The 25,654-nt window shown below is 45.5% G+C and overlaps 1 protein-coding gene across 1 annotated transcript in view; it reads left to right on the forward strand.

The window, feature by feature from the left end:
• dre4 (SPT16 homolog, facilitates chromatin remodeling subunit dre4) overlaps positions 1-25,654 on the forward strand; it is a 170,454-nt gene that overhangs the window by 50,767 nt on the left and 94,033 nt on the right. Inside the window, exons 9-10 of the mRNA XM_050195378.3 lie at positions 6,206-6,279; positions 22,053-22,165. Of these exons, the coding sequence (XP_050051335.1) occupies positions 6,206-6,279; positions 22,053-22,165 (187 nt within the window). The remainder of the gene's footprint in view (positions 1-6,205; positions 6,280-22,052; positions 22,166-25,654) is intronic.

Below are 25,654 nucleotides of genomic sequence, written 5' to 3' on the forward strand. Positions count from 1 at the left end.
CTTTATTTGTATGTCGTATTGTCTTTGCATCGAGCTGTTCTGCAATCCCTATTGCATATGATATATCCAGGGCTAAGCTGTGCTTACCTAAACATTCTAGTAAAGTACTGAACACTGCAAAGTTTTGAGCATAAATATAGGATTGGAGTAAGAGCTTAGAGTAAATATTTGCTGTGTTAAGGGCCCCCACCAGGTTTAGGCATTGCAGACAGACAAGTGCGGTTTGTAGATGAAGCATTGATAGTTATGCCTCTGAATTACTACACCAGTGTACACTGCAAGAAAGATAGAAATTTAAACGAACTCTTGCCCCTTTTTGAAAGAGCTGCATGGGCTAGAGCACTGCACAGATTAGGGCTGGCCCAAAAGCCCGGCCTTGCCTGGGCTCGGGATGTCACTCGGGCGAGCTGCCCGGTTGGCTACCTACGTTGCGTCATCAGTAATTTTTCCAACTTTGCAGTGAACAAATGTTGTTCCTAATACAGTCGGACCTCGATATAACGAACCTCAATTTAACGAAATTCTCGGAATAACGCACTTTTTATTTTTCCCAATCTCTGCCCCATTGAAAACCATGTAATTTTTTCCGCGATTTAACGAGGTCACTTTATACTGTACTTCTGATTTAACGAAGTCCTCGCGCATCACACGCACGTACCAGGAGCCTCCTTGACAGGCAGACGAAAACTTTGGCCGGGCATACAGCGATTTACATGCGCCCTTTAATGCTCAAGTTTTCCCAGCGCGCTTCAATACGAGGAGCAGAACGTGCCGCTGCGCCATCTATCGTGTACGTATGAAACCCGCAGCGGACGCGCTCCTGTAGTGCTAGCCGGAGTGCCTCAGTAGTTCCGGAACGCGTCACGCTATGACGTCACCGGGCTGTTGGAACGGGAAAGCGCCAACCGGAAGTAAGTTTACGAACAGCGGTCGTTGGGTGCGCTCGTGTCGTTGGGCACGTTTTCTCAGTTGGTTATTTGATCTCGTTGAGCGTAGGTCGTCGTCCTATTCACGATGAGTGGTGCACCTCGCAAGAGAAAAGTTTTGAGCCTTGATGTGAAGGCCAAAATTATCACCGAAGTGATGAGCGGCGAAAAGAAGGCGGCTGTTGCTGAAAGGTATGGAATTTCATCGAGCTCGCTTTCAACAATCTTGAAACTGAAGGACAGTATCATGAGTGCCGTCAGTGCTGGTGGTTCAGGCCAACAAAGAAAGAAGGTAAAGGAAGCAGCTTACGTCGACGTAGAAAAAGCTCTTTTCTCATGGTTCCTCGATATGCGCGCAAAAAACATGCCGTTGAGCGGGGCCATTCTTCAACAAAAGGCCCTTAACTTTGCTTGTATTCTTGGGCACAACGACTTCAAAGCCAGCAGCGGGTGGCTGCAACGATTCAAGGAACGGCATAGTATTGTTGGGAAGGTGGCCAGCGGAGAATCAGCCGAAGCGAACTCAATTGGAGCAGCGGACTGGTTGCGTGATCGTGTTCCCGACATTCTATCACGTTACGTCTCCGACATATATAATGCCGACGAGACCGCTTTTTTCTACCGGCTGTTGCCAAGGAAGGCGTTGGCTTTGAGAAATGAGAAGTGCCATGGTGGAAAACACAGTAAACAACGTCTCACTGTTCTGTTGTGCGTGAATATGGACGGCAGCGATAAGCGTGTGCCATTCGTAATTGGCACAAGCGAGAAGCCGCGTTGCTTCAGTGGAAAAAGGAGCATGCCAGTCAAGTACGCCGCCAACACAAAGGCGTGGATGACAAGGGATTTGTTCAGCAACTGGCTCAAGGATCTGGATGCCGAAATGCGCAAAAGGGGCCGAAACATTTGCCTCCTTCTGGACAATTGCTCAGCGCATCATGTTCAAGATTGTGCGCTTTCCAACATTGAGCTTGAATATTTCCCTGCCAACTGCACCTCCATGATACAACCACTCGACCAGGGAATAATAAACAGCGTCAAGTGTACATACTGCAAGCGGGTCATTGAAAGGCTTCTGCTGAACATCGAGCTCCGCAGAGAGACGAAAATCGACGTGTTCATGGCCTTGGAGATGCTTTCGCGGTCGTGGGAGGCAACAAATACGAAGATCGTAGCCAAGTGCTTCAGGAAGGCGGGATTGAAGGAGAGCGTTTCTTTGAATGAAGAAGCGGAGTGCAGAGCAAATGACGGTGACGAAAGTACGGCGGACACAACAGATGTCGTTGGCTCGTGGCAGCTGCTCTGCGATCAGGGAGGTGCTCCAAGCGACGTGACACTCGAGGACTTTGTCTTCAGCGACGCTTGCGCTGTCACAACTGAAGAGCTGGACGATGACGCAATAATCCAGAGCGTCACAGATGCAGAAATGCAGGACGATGACTCGGACGAAGAACTCCAGGCGGCAAGCAGCATAGGTACACCGAAGCAAATCATGGATGCGCTGGACCTATTACGCACGCATGCGGGCGCGCACTCGCAAGAGCAAGCCTTGGCAGCCCTGTCCACCTACGAGCGCCTTATAACCCCGACGCTTATTAAAAAGCGGCAGATGAAGCTGACGGAGTTCTTCGCTTCCACTTGAGTTGCTTAGAATTGCTCTGCGGGAAGTTAAATAAAATATTTCAGCGTTCATGAATCAACGTCGTCATTGCTTTACTGAGCGCGGTATCATCCGATGGCTGCGAGCGTTAAGCGCTCTAAAGCGGGAGACACGCGGTCCGATCCGGCGTCCGACGGGCCGGAACGGCAGCCGGAATCGAGGTGTTTTGCCATGCCGAAGCGCTGGATCGGTCGTCCGACGCGTCCGACAACCGCACCGTCGTCTGGCCGCAGCCAATGACAGCGCGGCTGGCATGTGGCGTTCCCTCCACGGAGGCGGCGCTGGCTGGCCGGTTTCTCTCAGTATTTTTTTTTTTTTTCCTTGCGTGCTGCGGTTTGTTTCTGACGCGAACTAGTTACAGTTCAGTAAAGCTATCTCGAACGTGTGCCTGTTATGGAAAGCAGCGCCTAGTACACTAGCACTAAGCTACTGGCGAGATCGGGAGCCGCGACGCGAGGGCATTTCGCAGGCAGACATCGCACACCGACCGTCTGAGCGAGGCTGCTCGCTTCGCTTGGACGTTTGCCCATCGCAACGACTGCGTCGAGTAAACCAATAGTATTTAATTACGGGCGACCTAAGTGTACAGTCTTAATTGTTTTGGCAAACATAAGCGCTCTTCGACGAGCTCGGATTTGATCGTAAGCGCCGTCGGCCGCGGCGTCTGCCTAGCTAGGCCTACCGGCCCTATCGCTGGCTGTTAGCGGAGTCCAGTGCACAACGCGCCGTCGTGAAGTGTTCTGTCACTCGCAGGGGCATGATTTTATTGACAGCGTTCGCGTAAAGCGAAGCATTGTTGTTCAGAGTTGTTTATATTGCGTTTCTCGGCGTGAATATGAAGTCGAGCTGAGGGGCTGGATCTGGGCGGAGCTTACGCGCCGCTCAATCTTTCGGATGCACGCACCGTGTGCCCCGAATCGTCGTATGCCGCACGTCGGATCAGACGCCGAATCATAAGTGGTGGCCTCATGGATCCACCAATACTCTTCCAATTTTCTTCGAAAGAATATTCAAGTTGATAGCTCTGGTATGTGCATAATTTTTTTTTTTTTGCGCCACGGGTTGCCATGTCTTCGTGAACGGATTTTTTTTTTTAGTGATGACAAATCATGATGGAACTGATGGCCACATCTAGTGGCAGCTATGAGCACTAGGTGCGGCGCTTGCTGCAGACCTGCTCTTCACCGTACGCGTAATGGAGAAAAATGCGTTCGTACCCGCTGGCTATCGGGCATCATGCTCTTAGTTGTGTTAGTAGTTCCGGGGTTTATTGGTTATCTTTGTAATTTTGCTATCTACAAGGTGCCATACGCCAGGAGTGTTCCAAGAACCTGCATCATTATTTGGACTGCTGAAATATGCGAACCTCGACTTAACGAAATTCGCGATTTAACGAAATTTTGGGCTGCAAACAGGACTTCGTTATATCGAGGTTCGACTGTAGTTGGAAATGTGGTTAATTTGTTTTTATTAAAAAATCATCCGGGAAAACTGGGAATTCTAGGGGACTTTTAATAGTCTAGAAATACTCAGGGAAAATTCAGGGAATTTGTGCTTCTATGAGGGAAAAATAGCTGCAAGTTTATCGAAAGGCAATGAAAGTTGTGGTAATGCTGGCTTGATAACAGAAGGAAGGGATCGTAACAAATGGTCTTTGATGCCGTGTCGTTGGCTGTAGGAGTGGCCAGTGTACAGTGAACGACCGGCTTTCAGGAAGCCCGATAATTCAGACTGCTTCGCAGCACCACCATGTACCCCCTAGAGTCAATGTATAAGAACGTCTGAAATTTCGGACGCGAGCACCCTTCGCCGTCTGATTTTCTGGTCTTTTTGTGTCTTAAAGCCTTTTACGGACGCTGACGAACTTTCTTTATTTTGTAGGTTTTTTTGCTACGAGTGCTTTTCTTTATTACTTTCGTTTGTTTGCAGCATCGGGTCGATGCTTTTTAAGAGAGGGGTATCGGCACATGTACTTGTTTGTCTTTATCGGGCGACACGTTTCACCGCCTAACAAACATTATCGTAAAGCGCAGGACGCGCCTGCATGTATTGGAAGTTTCTGGAATGTTATCGATGCTTTCATCCGCTGTCTGTGACTGAACCTTGTGTAATCTGATCGCATGTGTGCGCGATGCGAATAATGTAGAACTTTGTAGAAGGCACGCGGGTCCCAGCGATTACTCTGGAACATTTCACGACTGATGTGTAAAAGCGGATGCGCTTGACCCGCTGATCAGATTTTCGACAATCGCCGACCATGTTCGCCGCTATCTTTGTGCTATAAGTGTAGCCTGTTTTTGTGGGCACAGGTTCGCCCAATAAAAGTTTTGTCTTTCACAGTATTGCTACTGTGTTCTTCAACGTCACCACCACGTGACAATATAGTCAACCCTCGTTATAGCGAAGTAAAATTCCCCTTGAAATCCACATAGAGATTCACAATGCAGTACATGCAATAATGGCTATAACAAAGTAATGACTAAAGTAATTCTGGCTCCCCCTTCAACTTCGTTGTAAGAAAGTTTTACTGTATCTACATAACAGCACTGAACATAAATTTGCCATCTACGGAAGGTGCCCCATCCCCTCCCTCCCGTTTATTTTTCAACTGGCGCTTGTTAAAGTTTTATGCAAACACCAAAACTAGTCACTTTGAGCCAAAAAGTTTGTAATTGTATAAGCCTAATTATAGCTTGACATAATAATTCTGCGGAAAAAGATTCATCCCGGACCAGGATGAATTTTTCTTCAACTGCAAGGCTTTGCTTTTGAGGAACCCGTATGGGTTTCCTTTGTAGCAATTGCTACGAATGGGTGGATGTCTGATTTTCTCTTTATTAATAATTCTCTCCACCTTGCGGGTTTCCGCAGAATTATGTCACTCTTGCCGTTGCTTCGAGTTGACAAATTCGACTTCGCCTTACCATCTGCTAGCCGCCTAGTTAGCTCAAATGGCAGAGTGGCTGCCCCAGAAAGGCGGTAGTCCCGAGTTTGTGTCCAGGACCAGGACGAATTTATCTTCTACTGTGAGGCTTTTCTTTTGAGGAACCCGTATGGGTTTCCTTTGTAGCAATTGCTACGAACGGGTGGATGTCTGATTTTCTCTTTATTACCTAATTATAGCATACGTGGCTGCATTTCTTCACCAAAAATAAGTGATATGCTAAGTACTACTATTTGAACTATTTGATTAAAGTGATTAAGATTTATTTGAATTCGGTTTAAAATGTACTATTCACCCATCCTTAGATGTGTTCAGATGAACTCCTTTGCTTGCATCTTGATTGTTTTGAGCCTGGTCATGGTCACGGTAGAATTGGATGTAGGTGTTGCGTCTAAGAAAATTTTCAAGTTGCCTTCGGAACCCCCGAAAACTTGTTACCAAGCATAATCAGCACAGCTCTGGGCACATGTGGGTGCACTGCTTGTAAGATAGGCACACGGCATGCAGTGTCTGGCATTACAGCGCTCCTTTGAATGTGTGTGCCTATCTTTTCTGTTATTAATGATCCTTCTATTCTTAAGTTTTACTGTTTTTGAGTGTAGAACTGCTGTTTGTTTTGGTTAATTATCTGCCCTCTTCATTTTGTTCTTTCATTGCATTTGTCTTCCCTTACAAAAGGTTCGCAACTGGAATCGAGTTTCGCGAGAGCTCCCTGGTGATTCAGTCGAAGACCACGGCAGTTGCTCGTAAAGGTTTGTTGTTTAGTTCCTTATAATAATTAGGAGTTCTATGGAAGTTCACGTATGTAGACACTAAACATAAGAATATTACATATTTACCTAAAGGGAATCCACAGCACTTTTCTCGGCAGTGCTGATTATAGTCTAAATCAGATCATTATGTTGCAGTGTTGGAAATTTTTATTTTTATTTTATTACTCACGAATGTCTACACCCTGAAACAGAGGCGAAAAAAATTTTCATGTTTTTAATACCAATATTATGGATTAATATAATGTGTCCTCATATGAAGACATGCAGTTAAGTAACATACGATCAGTGTCAGATTTTTCCGACACTCTAGGGGCCGTGAAAACGTACAAGAAAGCTGGGCAGTTAGAAAAAAATGAATGCATGCCGTTTGCTGCCACCAAAGGCACGAATCACCATAGGCATGTCCAAAATCGCTGTGAAGGCCAGCCAGTACACTTAGGCATATCAGGGCTCAAAAGCTGTTGGAATACCGTCTTGGAAACCGAAAAATTGCGAAACATCTTTTTTTTTTTTTTTTTTTTTGCATTCCAGGGTGTCTACCAACCGGGAAAACCTGGAATTCTCAAGGATTTTGAGTAGTCTGGAAAAACTCTGGGAATTTGTGCTTCGATTGGGGAAAATTAGCTGTAATTTTATTGAAAGGGAACGAAAGTCGTGGTAATGCTGGCTCAAGTAACAGAGAGGAATCGTAACGAATGGTCTTTGACACTGTGTTGTGGGCTGGAGGAGTTGCCAGAGTACAGTCGAGTGACTTTCTGGACGGCAGATAATTCGGACAGCTTCGCGGCCCCACTACATACCCCATAGGGTCAATGTATAAGAACGTCTGAAATTTCGGATGCAAGAACCCTTTGCCGTCAGATTTTCTGGACATTTTGCCGTGACCGCAGGTCTGAAACAGCATTAATAAAAGCCACAACCGCCGCCATTTTGATAACCCTGCTGCCTCGAACCGGCACGCTCGCACGCAGATCCACTGGTAGCCGTAACCACTACCCTGGCAATGCTAGGCCTAGCTGCTTCGAGGTTCGGTATTAAGCTTCTTGCTGTTCTGTGCCGTGTTTTTCATTGAAAGAATCCGCCGCTGTCGGCAATGGCACTGACACTGCCTTTGTGGTCATCGCGATTGGCTTTGAAGTTCTCAAAGCGCAGCGGGTTGCATAATGCTGGTTCTCGAACAATGTTACGCTGTGAATCATAGCAAGTGTGGAAAGGGGCAACTGTCATGGGACACAGTATGTATTCCTTAACTTTACACACGTGCACCCGCCATCTCCTGTCACAGTACGAGCACCGATATGCCTAATAAGTGTACTGGCAGGCCTTCAGAGCTTTTTCGGGCGTGCTTGTAGCGATTTGAGCCCTTAAGGGCTGTAGAAAACATGCATTCATTTTTTCAGACGTTTTCGTAGCCCCTAGGGAGTGCGAAAAATTGTACGCTGACAGTACAACTGTCCAAGAGCATGCTTCAAATAGTCCCATGTGGCGAACACGCAGCTGACGACAAAGGACCTACGCATTGAGAAATGAACGGGAAAGGAAGCATGCCGCTGCTTTTTTAAAGGAGCTTGCACTCTAAAAGCAAAGTGTTGGCTGATGCCGAAGTGCAGGTGTCCCTCATCCAAGCAAAAAAACTCTTTAAGGGGGGACGTGGCAATGAAAATTTTTTTTTATTTATGGGAATAAATTGACGAAATTTGGCATGCAGGTGTGCTTTGTTATGCTGACATCATAACTGAAATCAGTTTTAAGCTATCTATTATAGTTCTTGAGTTAGAACACTTGACATCCTCTAATGGTCATCCCCCAAATAAATAATTAATTACACATAAGTTTGTCAAGATTTTCATACCAGCATGTTCAAGAAAGCCCATTATGTGCAATAAAGCTATTGGTTTATTTTTTAAATGCCGAAATAAGCACGAAAGCTTTTTTTGAACTTTTCTGTGCATGTTGTCTTACTAACGACCTTTGCAAAAAACTCCTTATAAATTTTTTTATGAGGTGCAGATGAAAATGGACAGCTTTATTGCACTCATCAATGTTTCACGATCAAAGTGCAAAAGCCAGAATGATTCTGTCTTCATTCATTATGAAATTGAACTGGGATTACTGAAAGCAACTGCACAAAAAGTGAAAGCTGAGAAAACAGGGCTCAAAGTTTTATTTGCTGGAAACATCAAAATATTTACTTTGAGCACCTAAAACCCGCCTGGAATGTAGTCCTTTGGCAGTGAGGACACATTTTCTTTACATTTTGAGGTAATTTTTCGCTTCTTTACAGCAGTTTCATGTGCCTTCGTTGCCTTTTTGATACGTCGTGCATCCTTTTCAGCAGCCCGCCACAGTGAACTGAACTGGACTGTATCCCAGTTGCGACATAATTGTTTGCAATGCTCTTTCACAGCCAGCATTGAAACGGCGCACTGCATCTGCCACAGCACTTTCAACACTCAGGTGTGAAGCAAACTGATTTTTTGATTGGAGTGACCAAATGACATGGTTCAGCGACTCGATGGCATTCTGCGTTTTGCCTTGCTGGCATCTTTCAAGTAGTTCTCTTGCAGATAGACGTTTATATATAGGCAGGAGTGCTGCTCGAACATGTGCAGGAAGCTGCAGCTTGTGTGCAGGGGCTGGTTGACCTGAGGCCACCGCAGAATTAAACTTGCACCAAGAGTTCACGCCAGTGGGACAGTGCTCGTGATGCGGCTCATCATCGGTCGATGTTACACGGTGAAAAGTAGCCATGATGGCCTTTTCCATAGCAGGCACATCATTTGGGTTACTTTTTATGGCTAAGCCATAATAGTTTGTGAGTTTTTTAATTAAACCCTGCGTTAGGCGGCCCTTTCCACTCATGCTGAGCTCACGGTCCTTGCTCTTGTTTTTCTCAACAAGGTTGCGCAAAGCAGTTCCCATTCTTTTCTTCACGTGATTCACACACTCTTGTTTGTGTATGGGTATGAAACCATACACCTTCTCTTCACTGAGGGCAATATAAGTGCGGCTATCCCCATCACAAAGGACATTTGTGTAAGGAGCTGGTGTTTCTGGAAAGACCGCTGAAACATGGTTTTTGCTGCAATTATTTCCATTTGCCCTGCACTTGCCTCGGTGTTTTTTTGGCATTGTGGTCGGTGTTCTTCATGCCACTCTGAATACTGTTGCCAGGCTTGGGGCCAAGAGAACATCCATGGCAATAATTGAAGAGGACACAGTGATCCAAGACAAGGCCAGAAAATAATTCAATAACACAGCCAACACCAATGTGACTTGTGTGGCCCCTTGTCATCCAAGTGCCATCATAGATCACATCAACGTTGCCTGGGGCGCATCCAAGTTCCCTGTAGATCTCGCGCACCTTCTGTGCACTTTCGGACTCTATTGTCATGGCTGCTGAGGCAGTGGCAGGGTGACTGTGCCTACGGTGCAGCCTTGCATAGGATTTGTGATGCAGTCCTTGATGAGAAATGTCCATGTGGGAGAAAACATCATTCAGTGTGGCTTGCTTTTTGCCTACTGACTGCACAGCTCTCTGTGCTCGAATGTTCACCTCAAAAGGGTTGATCTTCTGAGTGCCAGCACATCTTGGGGATGACCACTTTTTGCTTATCACCCCACAGTCGTCACACAACAGTTCCATTTTAGTCGCAAGCCCAAGACATAGCCCAGTTTCAACACGAATTGGCATTTTCCCGCACTGAGTGCAGCTTGCTGCACATAGCAGCTCGTTTAAGAGTGCTTTATGTACAATGAAAAACGGGAACCACGTCGTCAGCACACTCTCCTTCTTTCAAAAGTTGAAATTTCCTCTTTGTTGCAGAGGTAGATGACAGCGCATTCAAAACATCCCCTCTTGTCTCCGCTCGTTTCGCAATCTCTTCATTCGTGAGAATTGGTGCTGAAATTCGCAGCTGAATATTTGACGCGACGTCCGCTCTCGCCGATGTCATACTGCCGTCGCGACCACGCGCGGGTGCGCCTTCACCAGCGCACGCAGGCGCGCCGTCACCACAGCCCACGGTCGCGTCGTCATCAGCGCACGTGGTTGCGTCGTCAGCACAGCCCACGGTCGCGTCGTCATCAGCGCACGTTGTCGCGTCGTCATCAGCGCACGTGGTTGCGTCGTCAGCACAGCCCACGGTCGCGTCGTCATCAGCGCACGTGGTCGCGTCGTCAGCACAGCCCACGGTCGCGTCGTCAGCACAGCCCACGGTCGCGTCGTCAGCACAGCCCACGGTTGCGTCGTCAGCACTGCACGCAGACGCGCTTTCTCGATCACCCGCGTGCGCCGGTCGCACCTCGTCGACACGGGCAGCGGCATCCGCTTCTGCGGGTAGTTTTCGCCTTCTGTTCCACGCCTTTCGTCGTTTTCCGTACGCATGGGCCGTTCGGAACTTGCCTCCTTTGGGGCTCATCACGGAAACGCGCGTTACGGTAGTTTGGCTGCTACGATGGTCAAGCACAATGAACGGAACGCGCAAGGCGCTGCAGCGCCAATGCGCACGAGTGTGTTTCACGGGCAATTCAAATGTACAACAGCCAATAGGAGCGCTCCATGTTCCCCACGTGACTACTGCGCCCAATCACGATGCTGCTTTTACCTCTCTTTCGCTCGCGTTTGCTGGGGTTATTTTCCGGTGGAGAAATACGGCGCTGCGGCTATCTTGAGCTCCGATGTCTCCTCTTTACGATGATACCAAGATGGCGGCGCTGCGTCGTCAGATAGCCGAGCTATCCGCGGTGCGACGGCGCCTTCCGAGGCCCGATTTTTTCGCAATTTTTGATAACGGCGCTCTACGAAAGTGCTGTTTTATTAATTTCTACCGCGTATTTTGTTATATTTCACGACGAAGTAAAAGAAGGTCCGAGGATCGCGAAAAAAATAGGAAAATCGAAAATTTTGACAATTTTGACCATTTCGACCACTTAATTGCCGCGTCCCCCCTTAAAACAGTGAAACGCAACACTGAGGTGTTCTACGTGGGCTGAGAGTATGTCAGGACTGTTGAAGTTGACTTACCAGCTGTTGCAAGAGAATCTCACTTGTGATAAAGTTTGGCCTCATACCAATTAGCTTGCTATCAATTGATAGAAATAGCTCATATTCGAAAATATTCTATATGCATCTCTTTTTATTCATATTTGAGAAGGTTCGACTCGATTTGCAAAGGGTTTTACTATTTATTTTTAAAATATTTTATTCGCTGTGCATTTTACTAACCCCTCCCTTCTGTTTTCTATTTGAATAAAATAAACACTACCCCTTACTATTCAAACTGGATTACGTTGTATTTTTAATTTTTTTTAACATACCCGCCGTGGTTGCTCAGTGGCTATGGTGTTGGGCTGCTGAGCACGAGGTCGCGGGATCGAATCCTGGCCACGGCGGCCGCATTTCGATGGGGGCGAAATGCGAAAACACCCGTGTGCTTAGATTTAGGTGCACGTTAAAGAACCCCAGGTCGTCGAAATTTCGGGAGTCCTCCACTACGGCGTGCCTCATAATCAGAAAGTGGTTTTGGCACGTAAAAACCCATAATTTAATTTTTATTTTTTAACATGCTTACTAGAGAGTGACACCATTGGGTGACATGATGTAGGGAGCCCATCTTGTCATAAAACAATGTTCTAAGTCACTGGGGGAATATTGCAAAGGCACTCAGGGAAAACCTGGAAAACTCCGGAAATGTCAACTTGGTAGACACCTTGGATTCTACAGTGTCTGACGCATTATCTCGGATATTTGCACCCGTCTTGGACCAATATTTTGGGTGTAATGGCATTTTATAGGACGTTGGTGAGCTGTATTTTTACTGATAAACACGCAAAAAATGGTCTTTTTTCATGACGCGCAGTAGAACAAGGACTGCAAGAGACGACAACCACTGTGCCGACAAACGATAAGTTTCCAATCGCAGCCGTCTTGGTCTTGTTTGAAAGAGCCGCTCTTCTCGTTTAGTTTTTGTGGCATTGCTACTCTGTGTGTTGAATGGCTATGACGAAAAAGTCCACGACAAAGTTGTCCCGATGTGCAATTCCATTCGTCGACTGAGGCACATGATTGTAAGTGCCATGCCATTGGCAGATTTTCGCCATCGTCTGCTTGGGCATCGAAACTGCACGAAACGATTTCAAATTCAGTTTGCTGCAAACCGTAAATTCAGTGAACAGAAGAAACGAGTCTTGTTACCCTTTCAAAAGTGCGCATTGGCTTTGGAAGACACCGGCAATAGTTTGCTACTTGTGTTGAGTGCGGCTGAACCACCGTCCGTGACTGCAGAATAGGCTTACAAATGAAAGCGGTTCTGGCAGCGGCCGGTGTTGATGTGGCATTGCAGCAGAGCTACTGCAGCCGAATGATTTGGAGAAATGAAACAAGACTGAAGAAACTGCAAGACTTTGCTTCAAAGCCGGCTACCAAGCGAAAATGGATTTTCTCGCTCACGCTGATGGAGCTGCGGCTGGCTTGGATGCGATGGAAGACACGCTTCGTTATTGTAAGCCACGATCTGTAAATGCTCTGCTGTCTTGTGTAAAGCGCAAGTTGCGGTGCGGCTGTGAGCAAAGGCGAACGCGACTGCTGTCTCGCCATAGAGATAGTCATCTTGTGTGCAACCTGCGGGGATGCCACGTGTGCATCGAAAGACAACGTGCTCCCCTTTCCTCGGGAACAATCTCGCTGTGCATGAAGTGCGGAGAACCGGTAATTGGCGAACGACGTTAAATGACATTTTAATGATTAAGGTTATTCATCTTGTGCGTGATCTGCACCGCGTTGACAATTAACCCTTTGAGGGTCGATTTTTTTCGACATAAGCGACCACCCAGGGTAGATTTTTTTTATTGCAGATTTCAATTCTTCTTAGGGACTTACGTCGAAAAAAATTAACCGCAACTTTTCTACGGTGACCGTAAAGTGAGAAAAGAATATTTTGCCTTGGTATATATGGAGTCTTGATTCATGAATAACAACAATAATAAACGTATAAAAATTAAAAATTTTATACATTCTTATACACATAATTCAAGGCCTTGAAAATGCGCACACGAGAATATTTCGCAAGACTGAATTCTTCCTGCTCTTACACTAATATCTAATATGTACATGTATAGCGTAATCGAACTGCGTAGGTGCGCGCATTCAAGAAAACTGTGCGGTTGTGTGCCCGTCAAAAAAGCAAATCGTGTGACAAACTTCCGCTAATCTTCATCTTATTGCCAACCAGAGGCAATTAGTCTTCGCGAGTGTCAAAAAAAAAAAAAAAAAAAAAGCAGCTGAAACGCATGCATGGCGGCATCCTTCCTATGCGCACCCCTGTGAGCACTGAATGAGCGAGAAAGAGGCGGTCGCCTTTTGAGTGATAACGAGATAGCCATCAGTTTTGCAAGTGCAAGGAGCCGAAACCGCCCGCGAAAACAAAACCCGAGCCGCCACCCGCCCGCACGCGCGCCAATGTGCGGGCGGTACTATATAGACGCTTGGGAGCGAACTAGCGCTAAAACAAACCATGCAACAAAAACCGAGAGAGGGAGGCGCGCGAAAAAAATTTCCTGTATTCCCACATAGTGGCAGCACATGACAGAAAAGAAAAAGTTAGGAAATGGACTCGCTTTTTAAACGTACAGACTGCGTCGTAAATATACGGCATCGACCATTTTTGGACTTGTTCGCGGCGTCGTATATTTACGTCATTGACCCTCAAAGGGTTAAGGTAATTATTATATTGCCAACTACTATGTACGGGGAACCCCGGTTATACGTCCCCCGGTTTTGCGACGGCCCGGGTTTTATGACGGATTAGTGCAGTCCTGGCGAAGTCCCCCTTAGAAGCAATGCATTAAAAACCCCGGTTATCCGACGTAATTTCACGCCTGACCCAGGTTATATGACGACCCTCGCGAGGCGCGGGGCGGAACAGCGGACGAAAGAAAAGTGCTGCGGGTCTCTTTCCTCGCTCCGTCTCTCCGCATGCGGAGCGCTTCACACCGCTCGGCCGGTTCACTCCAGCGCAGCTTTCTTCCCTGTCTCCTCTCACTGTTTGTTTCTCTCTCCCCCACCAGCAGCCGCCCGCAACGCTCACTGCTGAAATAGCGCCTTTTCTTCTCCACAATCACTTTCTCCCTCTCTTCTCGGTGGCGTTGCTTCTCATCGCGTTGGGCAAGCGTTTCTCTCCTTCCAGTTTTCCAGCAGCAGATTGCCGACAAGGTAGCGCGGAGAGACCTGCACTAAATTGCTCGTTCCGAGCCACACTACCTGATCTTGAATATTACCATGTTGGATTTTCCGCTGGCTTGGCCAGTCTTGGCTTCCAGTGGCCTGCTCTATAGCCTCCCAAGATTGCCAAGCGAACGCTTTCAATAGAGAGCGTGTGACATCTCGTCTTGGAGGCCTTGCACTCTTTGCGGCATCAGTTTTTTTTAACTTTCCTGTGCTATTTGCACGTGGTGTGTCTAGAATACGTCGCAACTTTGTGTGCATTTGTGTGATTGGCACCCACCACCTCGTGTGCCTTCGGGAGAGCCAAGTGGTGTGAAGAAACGTGGCTCATTTCTTCGATCTCCATGGCAATCTCGGGCAATGGAGGTCGCCAATGCGGTCACACTCTTGTCAGACTGCATACGGAGATGTCACTCTTGTGCAAATCCAAGCGTATGAGGCAGGGAATTATTCGTTTTTTTAAAGCCACTCTAAGGCAAACAAATGCTCTTTTGGGTGTATTTTTCAGTCCCTGCGAGGTCCGGAAAATCGGTCGGTGACTGTACATGAAAGCATGCACCGTGCCGCCGCTCATCCCACTCTTCCGAAATATTCTAGCATGCTATAACTATAAAGCGCGATTCTACCGCCCCGTGTTCTGATTGGCTATCGTCAAGGCAAAACTATTTCTGTTATGTAGAAATGGCTTTTAATAAACCACATTAGTGCTGGCTGTACTTATAATGTATTTAAAAAAATATCTGGGCTACTTTTCAAAATTTCAGACACTTTTGCAGAATACATCTCTTTTGTGTGTGTGTGGGATTGCTACCACTAATAATACATCTACAGGCACTACAGTCTACGCTCGTTACATCGGACCTGCATACAACAGACTTTCGGCTATAAGGGACCATATTTCAGCCTTAGTTTGTTCTACCTATTTTATAAGTTCGCCTTTAGCGAACCGCGCTACTGTGGATGAAACTAGCGGTAGTTTTTGTCAAAATCGGGCATATAAAACGGACTTTTACTGTGTCGACACGGGCTGGCAACTGACTTGCCAGGGTTAGCCAACGATCGCGGCCCAATATTTTGCGCAAGAGGGAGGGAAGGAGGAAAGCTGGGCAGAAGCGCGCAGTCTTTTGCGCATGAGGCGCGAAGGGAGGGGGGGGGGGGGGGTCTGCTGTATCTTCAAAGCAATCTACAATGTGGAAGAAGTGCTCTCTTAAGCAGGTGCCATATCTTGAAAGTGATCTGCGATGGGAACAAAGTGTGTGCCCGCGTGGGCCTCATCTTCAAAGCGATCTGCGATGTGGACAAACTGCACCCAGTGCCAGTAGCTTCGTATGAGCTGTACTTTCGGCATTTAGTTCGCGTTGAAGTGAGAGAGCACGAAGGTCGATTCGCTCGCTGCTGCTGCCGTACTTATTTTGCTCAATTTGCTATCGCAATTGATGCTTTGTCTTTCGGGCGAATCTGCGACTTTTTGTTTGTTTTTTACTTTGGACGTTTGTCACTCACTCTTTGCAGTGAAGTTGTTAGACATTGCGATGAAAGTTTCAGAAGTGAGGCGTTTCTGATAATACGGACATATTTTGTCGGATTATCAGGGTCCGTTGTAACGCGAGTCAACTGTATTGCCAAAGGTTGCATGCACTAGACTGTTCCAATATCGGGGCAATTTGCTTCAAAATTCATTAAGTTGTTGCTTAACACTTTCCTGTCTATGCCTATACCCATAGATAGCCTGTTCTCGATGGTTTCAACTTCAGATTTTGCCGCTCTCCGGGTGCTTTCGGATGGCTAGCATCATCGAGTGCATAAAGGAGGAACTATTTTTCTAGTTTCCCTTTCGCGTTTATTTTTTTCACCATGGGGGATTTTTGAAGCGCCTTTTAGTCGGGTGTGATGAGCGCTCGTAGCTTCTAACATGGCATCGACGTCGCGCTCGGATGCACTTCCAAAACGGCTAATTTCAGCAGATTCCGATAAGTCTACGTCAATTTTTTTATGGTGGTAGCAACTGAGACTTGGAAGATGATTTTGATTCATTAGACTTCAGCACGGCCGGCAAAAGTGCGTCAAATAGCTCTGGAACGTCAACAGGTATCCGCTGACAGGTTTCGTTTTCTACTCCAATCCGTTTCGTCGCTGCCACGCTTGGATCTAAAGATATCTGGTGTGTTCTAAAGGTCGCAGTTCTTATGTGCAAGTGTCAGTGTCGTTTGATCAGGGTGTTATGATTGACCTGTGAAGTGTGAGACATCCAGTCGTACGTTCCCAAGACTAGATGATTTGCCTCGTCCCAGAAAAGGCTGTTACAATAAGCCTAGACATCCACCTGTCGTGTGTAAGAAGCGTTCAAGCGGGCATCCCCATGTCGACATAATTGCCCTCTTCTCTGGAAGTGCATATATATGTCGAGGAAGCATGTATATATATATGTGTGTCGCTGTCACATTAAAAGCCAGTTGAAGTTTGCGCATTTGTGTGTCCCTTCTTCGTTCGACATCCTGTTTTTGTGCGCGCAAAAGTTTGATAAGAACTATTTACAACCAACTCGCCCAAAACGTAGCGCTTCTGAAACATTGCCCCTTTTATTCCCCGAGCCGACATAAAGGGAAGGACGAAAAGAAGAAAAACAGAACTGCAGGAGGTCGTCGACGGCAGACCTTGACGAAAGCACTGATACTTCCACAGGCTCCCCAAGAAGACATCGATGATCACAAGACCACAAGGGGTAATTAAGGCAGTCCTGGCCCCCGTGTTAATCAGAACCGCTCAAGACTCTGATCAGAGTTGCAACCATCTACCAATGAAGTGAATACAATGTTTTCTACTTTTTTTCATCATCGCGATGCCCTGCTTCGTCGACGTTTCCTGATTCTTGCGGTGAAGACCCACCTCACCCGGTCGAGGTAGTATCACGGGCCACTAGCCGATGGCAGCGCAAAGAGAGTAGTTTTGCGCAAGGTAGCCGGACGTTGACCTTCACATTGTGCTATTGCGCTCTGCAGTGCCGCGCAGTGGTTCGTAAGAGTCACCGCATGAGCACGATAGCCACTAGGGCTAACATTTTACGTTGCATTTAAAGAACTTCTACAGATAGAAAGCTTATATTTGCAAGAATGTTGTAAATAGCTTTTTTGTTCTAAATGTCTCTTGGTACAAAGCAGCATCGATGTTCTTATGGAATTTTCTTGTTTTCGGAACAAATCTTTTAATTTTTTTTTCAAGGAATTGTTAAATGTTTGCTTGAATATAGTACCATTAGAAAGCACATTCCTTCTACAAAGTGATACCATACATTCTAATATCAAGCATTCTGTAGCAGTAAAAACATCCTTTACTAGACTACCCAAGAAACTGCCTATTTTCCTGCAGACAGGAAACCATACCTGCCAACCCTCCCGATTCGCCTGGGAGACTCCAGATTTTTTACTGAACTTTCCGATTGTACGACCACTGTCTTGTATCTCCCGAAAAGTGGTCTCTGTTGGCACAATAATCGGTTTTTGTGAAACCGGAACTGCGAAATCTAAAGCTACATCGTAGTCGTCAGCATGACCAACAACGGGTGCACTAGCACCATCGGTGTCATCGACTAAGCAGCCGACTACGGTGCCTAGTAAGAGAGCCAATGTAGCTCTTGCATTTCATGCAGGCCTTCCTCCATGGTGCATCTTGGTGCTGCTGCTTGTGTGTATGATTAGTTTTGGCTAGGCTGTGTGTATGTGGTGCACTGTGTAAAGTTACAATCCTTGTGTGCTTGATGCCATGGCACTATCAAAGCCCAAGAAAAGGTATTTACAGAAGTTTGCGATCTTATACTTCTGAATTTCCATGCTTCTTAACATCAAGAAAAGGAGAACCTTATGCATTTTGTACAATGTGTGGATGCAACGTCAGCACACTGTGGCAAAGGCGATTTGAAACTGCACGTTTCCATGGCGCACCGCTGAGCAGCAAGACAACATAGTGAACTTTCTCCGGAACAACTGCGACGACAGTGTCATACGTGTGGAGTGCCTGTTTACGGAATTCCTCGTCGAACACAACCTGCCCCTTAGTGTCAGCGACCACGTTGGGCCTTTTCTACGGAAAATGTTTCCGAAATGCGATAAGGCCAAGCGTTATAGATGTCGACGCAACTCTGAAACGCAACTCTGAAAAATGCGGAGGTGGCCAACCTGAAATTTCACAGGCATCGCTCTCAAGTCTTCGTTTCTTTATTCAGTTTATTCAGCTGCTGCCCCGAGATTCCAATGAATCTGCTGAAGACGCTTTAGATGCTCTTGAAGCTGAGTTTGCCACACTACAGGCATAGTCTTCAAGAGCACATTCTGAATGAAAAAAGGTGGGACATGCAATGGTCTATGGTTGGAAAAATGAAAAACACTGATGGAAAACATGTTTCACTGAGTTGCTAAGGTGATGCTCGATTCACTCGTGATACCGCATAGCAAGGCAGAGAGTGAGACGAGTTTAGCATGGCGTGAAAAACTAGGACTGAATTCAGCTCATCAATGTGCAACACAACCCTCCAACACCTGCTGCTAGTGAAGGGCCATCAGTCTGGACCATGTTTTGAGCAAAGCTACTCGGACAAATTTTTGAAGTGAGCAAAGCCTGCTACTGCAAGGTCCCTGCAAAAGGACTCATTGAACACTGCCTGAAAGTTTGACGTTTGAAAGCTTGAAGTTGTTAATGTCCTCTAGGGAGCATTCAGCTGCAAAAATTTGCCAAATCGGCTCATTAATGGCCGAGATAGAATTATTTCAGTGCTGTGAACCCATGATTTCAGGAGGCAAGCTCCGCTGCCAAGTGACTCTCTCCACTTTCCCCGTTTAGCCTCAGCGAGCGAAATTTATTCCCTGCGTTCTCCCATACTTGACCTCGAGGATTGCATGACTCATAGGTCACGGGTCCAGTCTTCATTTTTTTTTTGTCCTCGCTTCATTACAGCGCGGCGCACTTCCACTAAAGGCATCGCGTGCAAGCTGTTGCGATTGTCTCGTTTCGCACATCACACGATGTTGCACGCTGTGCACAAGGACACCTGACTAGTGGTAAAGTCAGTGCTACACGAATACTGAGGCAGACAGAAGCGTATCACAGAGCATGATCCCATGCTGGAACACTAGAAAATGACAGTTTCGGTGCCTGCGTGCACTACTGCATGACGTTCCGGGAACAAGCTCATGAAACAAGTACATCTCTCTCGCTGCTTTGCTAAGTAAAAAACAAAAACATGCAGACATTCGATTTGTGCTTTATTATTTCTCTAAGCTTTAATTTGTCTATTCAAGCAACATATTACACAAATAACAGATGTCACCTTGAATAATTCTCGAAGTCACGTGTCACCACGAGTGACGTCGGAATGCAAACGGGCACATAGACGCACTAGCATGTGAACGTTGAGCACGGCAGCCATGAAAAGGGAAAACAGAGTTCGGTTTTAAATTTCAGGTTTTTCCATGGCAGATAGCGATGTAATACTTCGCGGACACAGTCGTTATCGTGCCATGTATGCTCTGAACTTGTCAGCTCAAAATGGTCGGACGTGATGAGGCACCCTTTAACTATGACAGCCTATGACGATGGCCACCACAACCGCTGCGACACACCAAATTGTGGAAGGGTAGGAATGAAAGCTTCCCTCTAAAAATGAGGCAATGTTCGGCTCACTGCTTCACTTGTGTCTAATTGTGGAACTGGGTAATCATTATTTTGATTGGCTGGCACACTGGAACTGCAGCAGAGATTTTTTTTTTTTTTGAAGAGAAGGCTCTGTGGCATGCACTATCATAATCATTCAGAGTGAGTAAACTGGGAAGCTACAGCATAGCTGATCGTTAGTGGGACTTTGCTTGGGAGCAAAGTCAGGGGTGCAGTTATTACAAACGAGAGGGGAGAGGGGGTTCTAAATTCAAAGACCAAAGTTGGGAAGCGTTTATTATAGATGAGTGTGTTCACTGTGTGAGTAAATATGTTGCATAGAAGAGCATTTGAAATTAACACGACTATACGAACTGTTACTACATCATATTAACTCAATTTATAGCCGAAACATTTAGATGGGACAAATAATGTGAAATCACTGAACACAGTCTCTAGGATTGGTCCACTTTGGGTATTTGGTGAGAAGCAGATGGGTGCCAAACCCAGGCAAGAAAGTTTAAAACCTTTGTTTTAGAAAAGCTTCTGATGTATACAGTCAACCTCAATCAATTCGACCCTGACAGGACTGAAGAATTTGATCGAATTATCCAGCAAGTCGAACTAAACAAAATGCAGAAAAAGTGCCAAAACAATGCTGATTCGTTTGGTAGTATTTGCCAAATTCTAACATGCCTGCGAGTCAAACGCACGCCCACTTTCTATGTGTCAAGAGTAGCAAACTAATGAGAAATGACATCAAAGCTCCTAAACAAAGGATAAATCTGTGCACCCGATTTCTTTTGCAAGTTGTTGCACAATAGCAGCCGGTTTCCTAAAGTCAGTTGTGCCACGTAATACTTTTAAAAGGCAGCTTTGCCGCAGCACATATATGTGCTTTGCAGCAAAACATGCGAATGTTACGGAGGCATTTTTTGTTTAGTGTCCCATTGCAACGCACAGGCCAGTTTGGACCAGTTGGCATGTGTTAGAATAAGGTAAATATTGTAATCAAACATTGTGAGCTATGGTAATTGCTTCAAAATAGTCCCGTGTGGGCTGAAAGTAGGCGTTTTCGACGAGATCATGTGTGTTCATTGCATTCACTGTCCCCTAAGCTCCACCGAGACACACAGCCACTAAAGCTGTGGCTATCGAGGTCATCAAAGGGCCAGGTGCATGCATGCTGATTGATCATGTTAGAATCATCTGGCAAAGGCAAATTTTGAGATCAAAATGACGAAAGTTTGGGCCCATAAAAATTCATGGGTGCCTGCCAGTATCGAATTAACGGAAGTCTACTACATAAGGAAATGGTCTTGCAGTCAGCGAGGCAGACTGTACGCAACTGTGCGTCATTAGTGGTATGAGTAAGTGCAGCGCTGGCTACCCAACAAGTGACCATAAGTCTGAGTACATTGTCTCATGCGGGCTGAAAAGCCAGTGTGTAATGATGTTTCCAGGTGGGCTGCTTAGGCAGACTCGGGGTGTTTGTGGCAGATGGGAACACATACGGTACCCCTTCACATTTGCAGATGATTATGTGAACCAGGGGCCATATTTTACATAGTTTTTTATTGTCTGTAGGGTCTGTAGGAAAAGCACTAGAAGTACAATATCAGCCCCTGCAAGACTTTAGAATGCCACAAATATTTAATACTTTGTGTTTATTTGCATACAAGAATATCAAAAGCCTAAAGCGCAAGCGTATCAATTCACAAAAACTGATTAGAAATATTTATGACATGCTCTAAGTTGAATCAGTCATCCAGCATTGCACGGTGATATAGTAGGCTCTATTTTGTAGCTTTTCTTTAACAGGTTAAATCAATCAAGATTTGAATATTTATGGTTAAGGTTGCTGTAATCACGTCTTCTGTTATAGGTATGGTCTTCAACATCAACATAGGCTTCTCTGGTCTTCAATTGAAAGCAAGCGGTGATGAAGGCATCAAGACATACGCACTTTTTATTGGAGACACAGTCTTGGTAAATGAGGTGAGTTTGCTACCATTGCTTGCGAGTAATTGAACAATATATTCTAATGCATAGATATGTTGCAAACTTGTGTAGAGAATGCGCTGTTACCCACCGAGGTTGCTTAGTAATTATGGTGTTGGGCTGCTAAGCACGAGGTTGCGGGATCGAATCCCAGCCGCAGTGGCCGTATCTTTATGGGGGCAAAATGCGAAAACACCCGTGTACCTAGATTTAGGTAATCGTTAAAAAAGCCCAGGTGGTCCATATTTCTGGAGTCCCCCACTACGGTGGGCCTCGTAATCAGAAAGTGGTTTTGGCACGTAAAAGCCTGTAATTTAGAGAATGCCCTGTTGAGTTCAGTGTAGCCGCCACCGTTCGCGCAGCCACTGGCCACGATGTACACCGGGGTTGTGAACCTGAAACTTCCACGAAAGCAAGTGCTGATTTCTGACTATTTGAGCGCACCTAACGCTTGACACTGTTCAGAAATATAAATAACCATATTATTTTTCACAGCCTTCCTTCTACAATGTCATTTCTTTATAGTAAGTTGCAAATTTAGTTTTGGTGCTACAGAGGTATCTTCGGCAGCTTCTTTCTTTTTAATGGCAGTCCAGATATAGCGATGATCGGTTATAACGATCGGATTCTTTGTTCTTGATATCGTTATAAGTGGACTGCCCTGTAAATGCTTTTTCAGATTAACGAAGGTTTGAAAAAATCCCCTGCAAAACACTTCAATTTAATGTAAAAATGTTAATGTGCTATGAATTTCGATACACTGAATATTTCAATATACAGAGCAAAATATATTTTTCTCAATTAGTAGCACCTCAAAATAATTCATTTGTTATGCGAAATATTGCACACATTGGCGACTCATGAAGTTGTGAAACATGACATTCCCACTTGTGCTATCCCCATCTGCAGCAGATCTCACTGTCTGGCTGCAATTCTAAACACCCCAGCCCTATCCCCATTGCCCATTATTATGGCTGCTCTATGTAGCCACTTGCAGAAACAGCACTGCAGAGATTGCAATGTCACACTTGTTGCATCATTCACAATTGCAATAAAATAATTTAAAAAGTAACCTTTTTCGAACGTCTGCTATCTAGGCTTAAGTTCAATAAGGAAGTCAGCGAAGAATGCAAGCAAAGCAATAAAACTGTTCAAGTGTGTTTGTTTGTTTGTTTAAATGGGTCCGAAATTTGCCTGCACATTACAATCTGATATGAAAGCGAAAACACGCTTGCTGCTTACCATCAGGCGCAGCGTCATCGGCATCACAAAATGGTGACAGTGCATGTTTTCCTGAAGGTTGCTGTGGGTTCATTTTGTGCTCGGCTAGGATTTGGAGAGGCATTCTCAGTCAACCACTTTCAGAGATGCTTCAGTTTCACGAGATTTCATGCGACTCTGCATGGATGCGTCGGCATATGGCTGCCAGCGTTTCTGGGGCTGTGCCAAGCTTGCTGTCTGCGCACAGTGCCAGTAGTGCTGTTGGCCACATGGTTCACCAAGTCTAACGCGGTCACGTAAGGTCATTCGAGAATACCGCTTCTGTATGCTTGTACCTGTGGCTAAAGAAGCACAGATGGCGACGACAGGGCACTGCTTTCATTATGAAAGCTTATTAATCGAAAATCCTTTCTGTGAGGGAAAATTTTTAAGCATAAATCGGTTGATGTTGCATTTCGGTGCACTTTTATTTTCTTACTTTAAACGCTTGAAAATTGCATGCATGTTTCGGTTTGGGGAAACATTAGAATCGGCTAAATATGGTACGCGTAGTGGGCGAAGCTGCTCAGGTCGCATTATCTGTGCTTTTAAGAAATGCACTGCTGCATGGTTCAAGTGTGACAGTCGGTGTGCGCTCAAGAATTGCAGTGTCACATTTCATCCTACCACGGATTGAACATACTGTATTAGCTGTGGTGTCTATCTCGTTAGTAACAAAATGTCTCTACGAGCTGTGCGCGCACCTCGCATTGATGGCTTCTGCTTATAAATGCGTCTTATGACTTGACTGGCGTTGTGTGGAACTTGCTTTTGTCTGTCATTGGCATAGATGCAGTTATGGATACACTGCTTGCGAGTGTAGATTTCCTTTCGTTTTGAATTCAATTTTTAAAAATTTGCATGCTTTCAATTTGACATTTCAAAATAACAATATTTTCTGCGGTCCCATGAAATTAGTGAGCAGTCGCTGACTGATAACTTGGACTCAACAGGGACTGCTGAAACGTCTGAATATGGTCAGGAGTCCGAAATAATTCGCCTGAACATAAGTGACTTGAATCCCACAAGTGGCCAAATAAGGTGTGCTGCATTCTCTAATCGTCACTTTCGGGGGTACCTTCAATTTTGCCTGACTAGCGCAAGTGTTGTGCTAGTCTTTCAAAATATACCGAAAGTAACTTCAAAAGTGATCGTCTAAGAGTGTGGCCCAACTTTATCAACGCATTACTATGCACACATATACTTGCCTTTGGCCTAGATACTCCGTGGCCATGTTTATTTAGCAATGCCTTTTATGCTATTTCTTTACACACTTAGGCAGCGGTCAGAGCGACGCTCCACCCGCATTATCAATGGGACCAGCAGGCCATAAACGGTATATGATTAGAGCAGAAGGGAACTCACACAACAAATCACGCAAATCACAAATACAGCCCTTACCACTTAATGACTGGCTTGGGCATAGCCAGCAACTACTAGATAGACTAGGCTTTGCTAGTACTGATTCCGAGGAGGCGCCAGCGACATGGCGCCTCCTCTGTGGTGCTGTGAAACTTGTCTGAATAATCAAGTATGTCCGAATTATCGTTCGGCGACTGTATAGAGATTTCACTGTATAATGCATGTAGTTTATTATAAGTACAGATTGAGCATTATGAATAATATAAGCAGTTACCTACTCGGGACTCTTTAGTGAGTGCGAATGATAGCAGGTCAGCCACACCAGTCTCGCTCTCCTAGCCACATTTTGTGTTTTTTCTCTATATAACTTCCTGTGGTTTATGTCTACCAGTGGCTGCTCGGATGAAATCTATTGCACATTTGCTCCATTTGTATGTATGGTCATGATAGTTGAAAACATAAAATGTGCAAGAACTATTAAAAAATAACCGTATTTACGAATAGTGACCATTCAATTCAAGAACCTAGTCAAACTGGACAATATTCATGTGGCAACTGTCCCGAATTTTTCATCTTTACGGTGTTGGGCGTGTTCTACGATTTTATGAATGGTAAGTCAAGTTTTACGAGGAATAGATTCTTTTTAGGGCGACTATCTTTTAAAGGTGTTTAGGATAGGTGACGCAATATTGGAAAAACTGCATACATGAAAGTAATGGTGATGCAGTCAAACTTTGATATTACAAAGTCGATCAATCAGGTTTAACTCTTTTCCTACCATGGGGAAAATAGGTGTCTTTTGTAGGTTAAGCCAGATTTCTTTTTTCTCGAGGAACTACTGCACTATTTTATGCAATACATAAA

The sequence above is a fragment of the Dermacentor andersoni genome, chromosome 1 (assembly GCF_023375885.2).
Source record: "Dermacentor andersoni chromosome 1, qqDerAnde1_hic_scaffold, whole genome shotgun sequence".
In the NCBI taxonomy this organism is placed as follows: Eukaryota; Metazoa; Arthropoda; class Arachnida; order Ixodida; family Ixodidae; genus Dermacentor; species Dermacentor andersoni.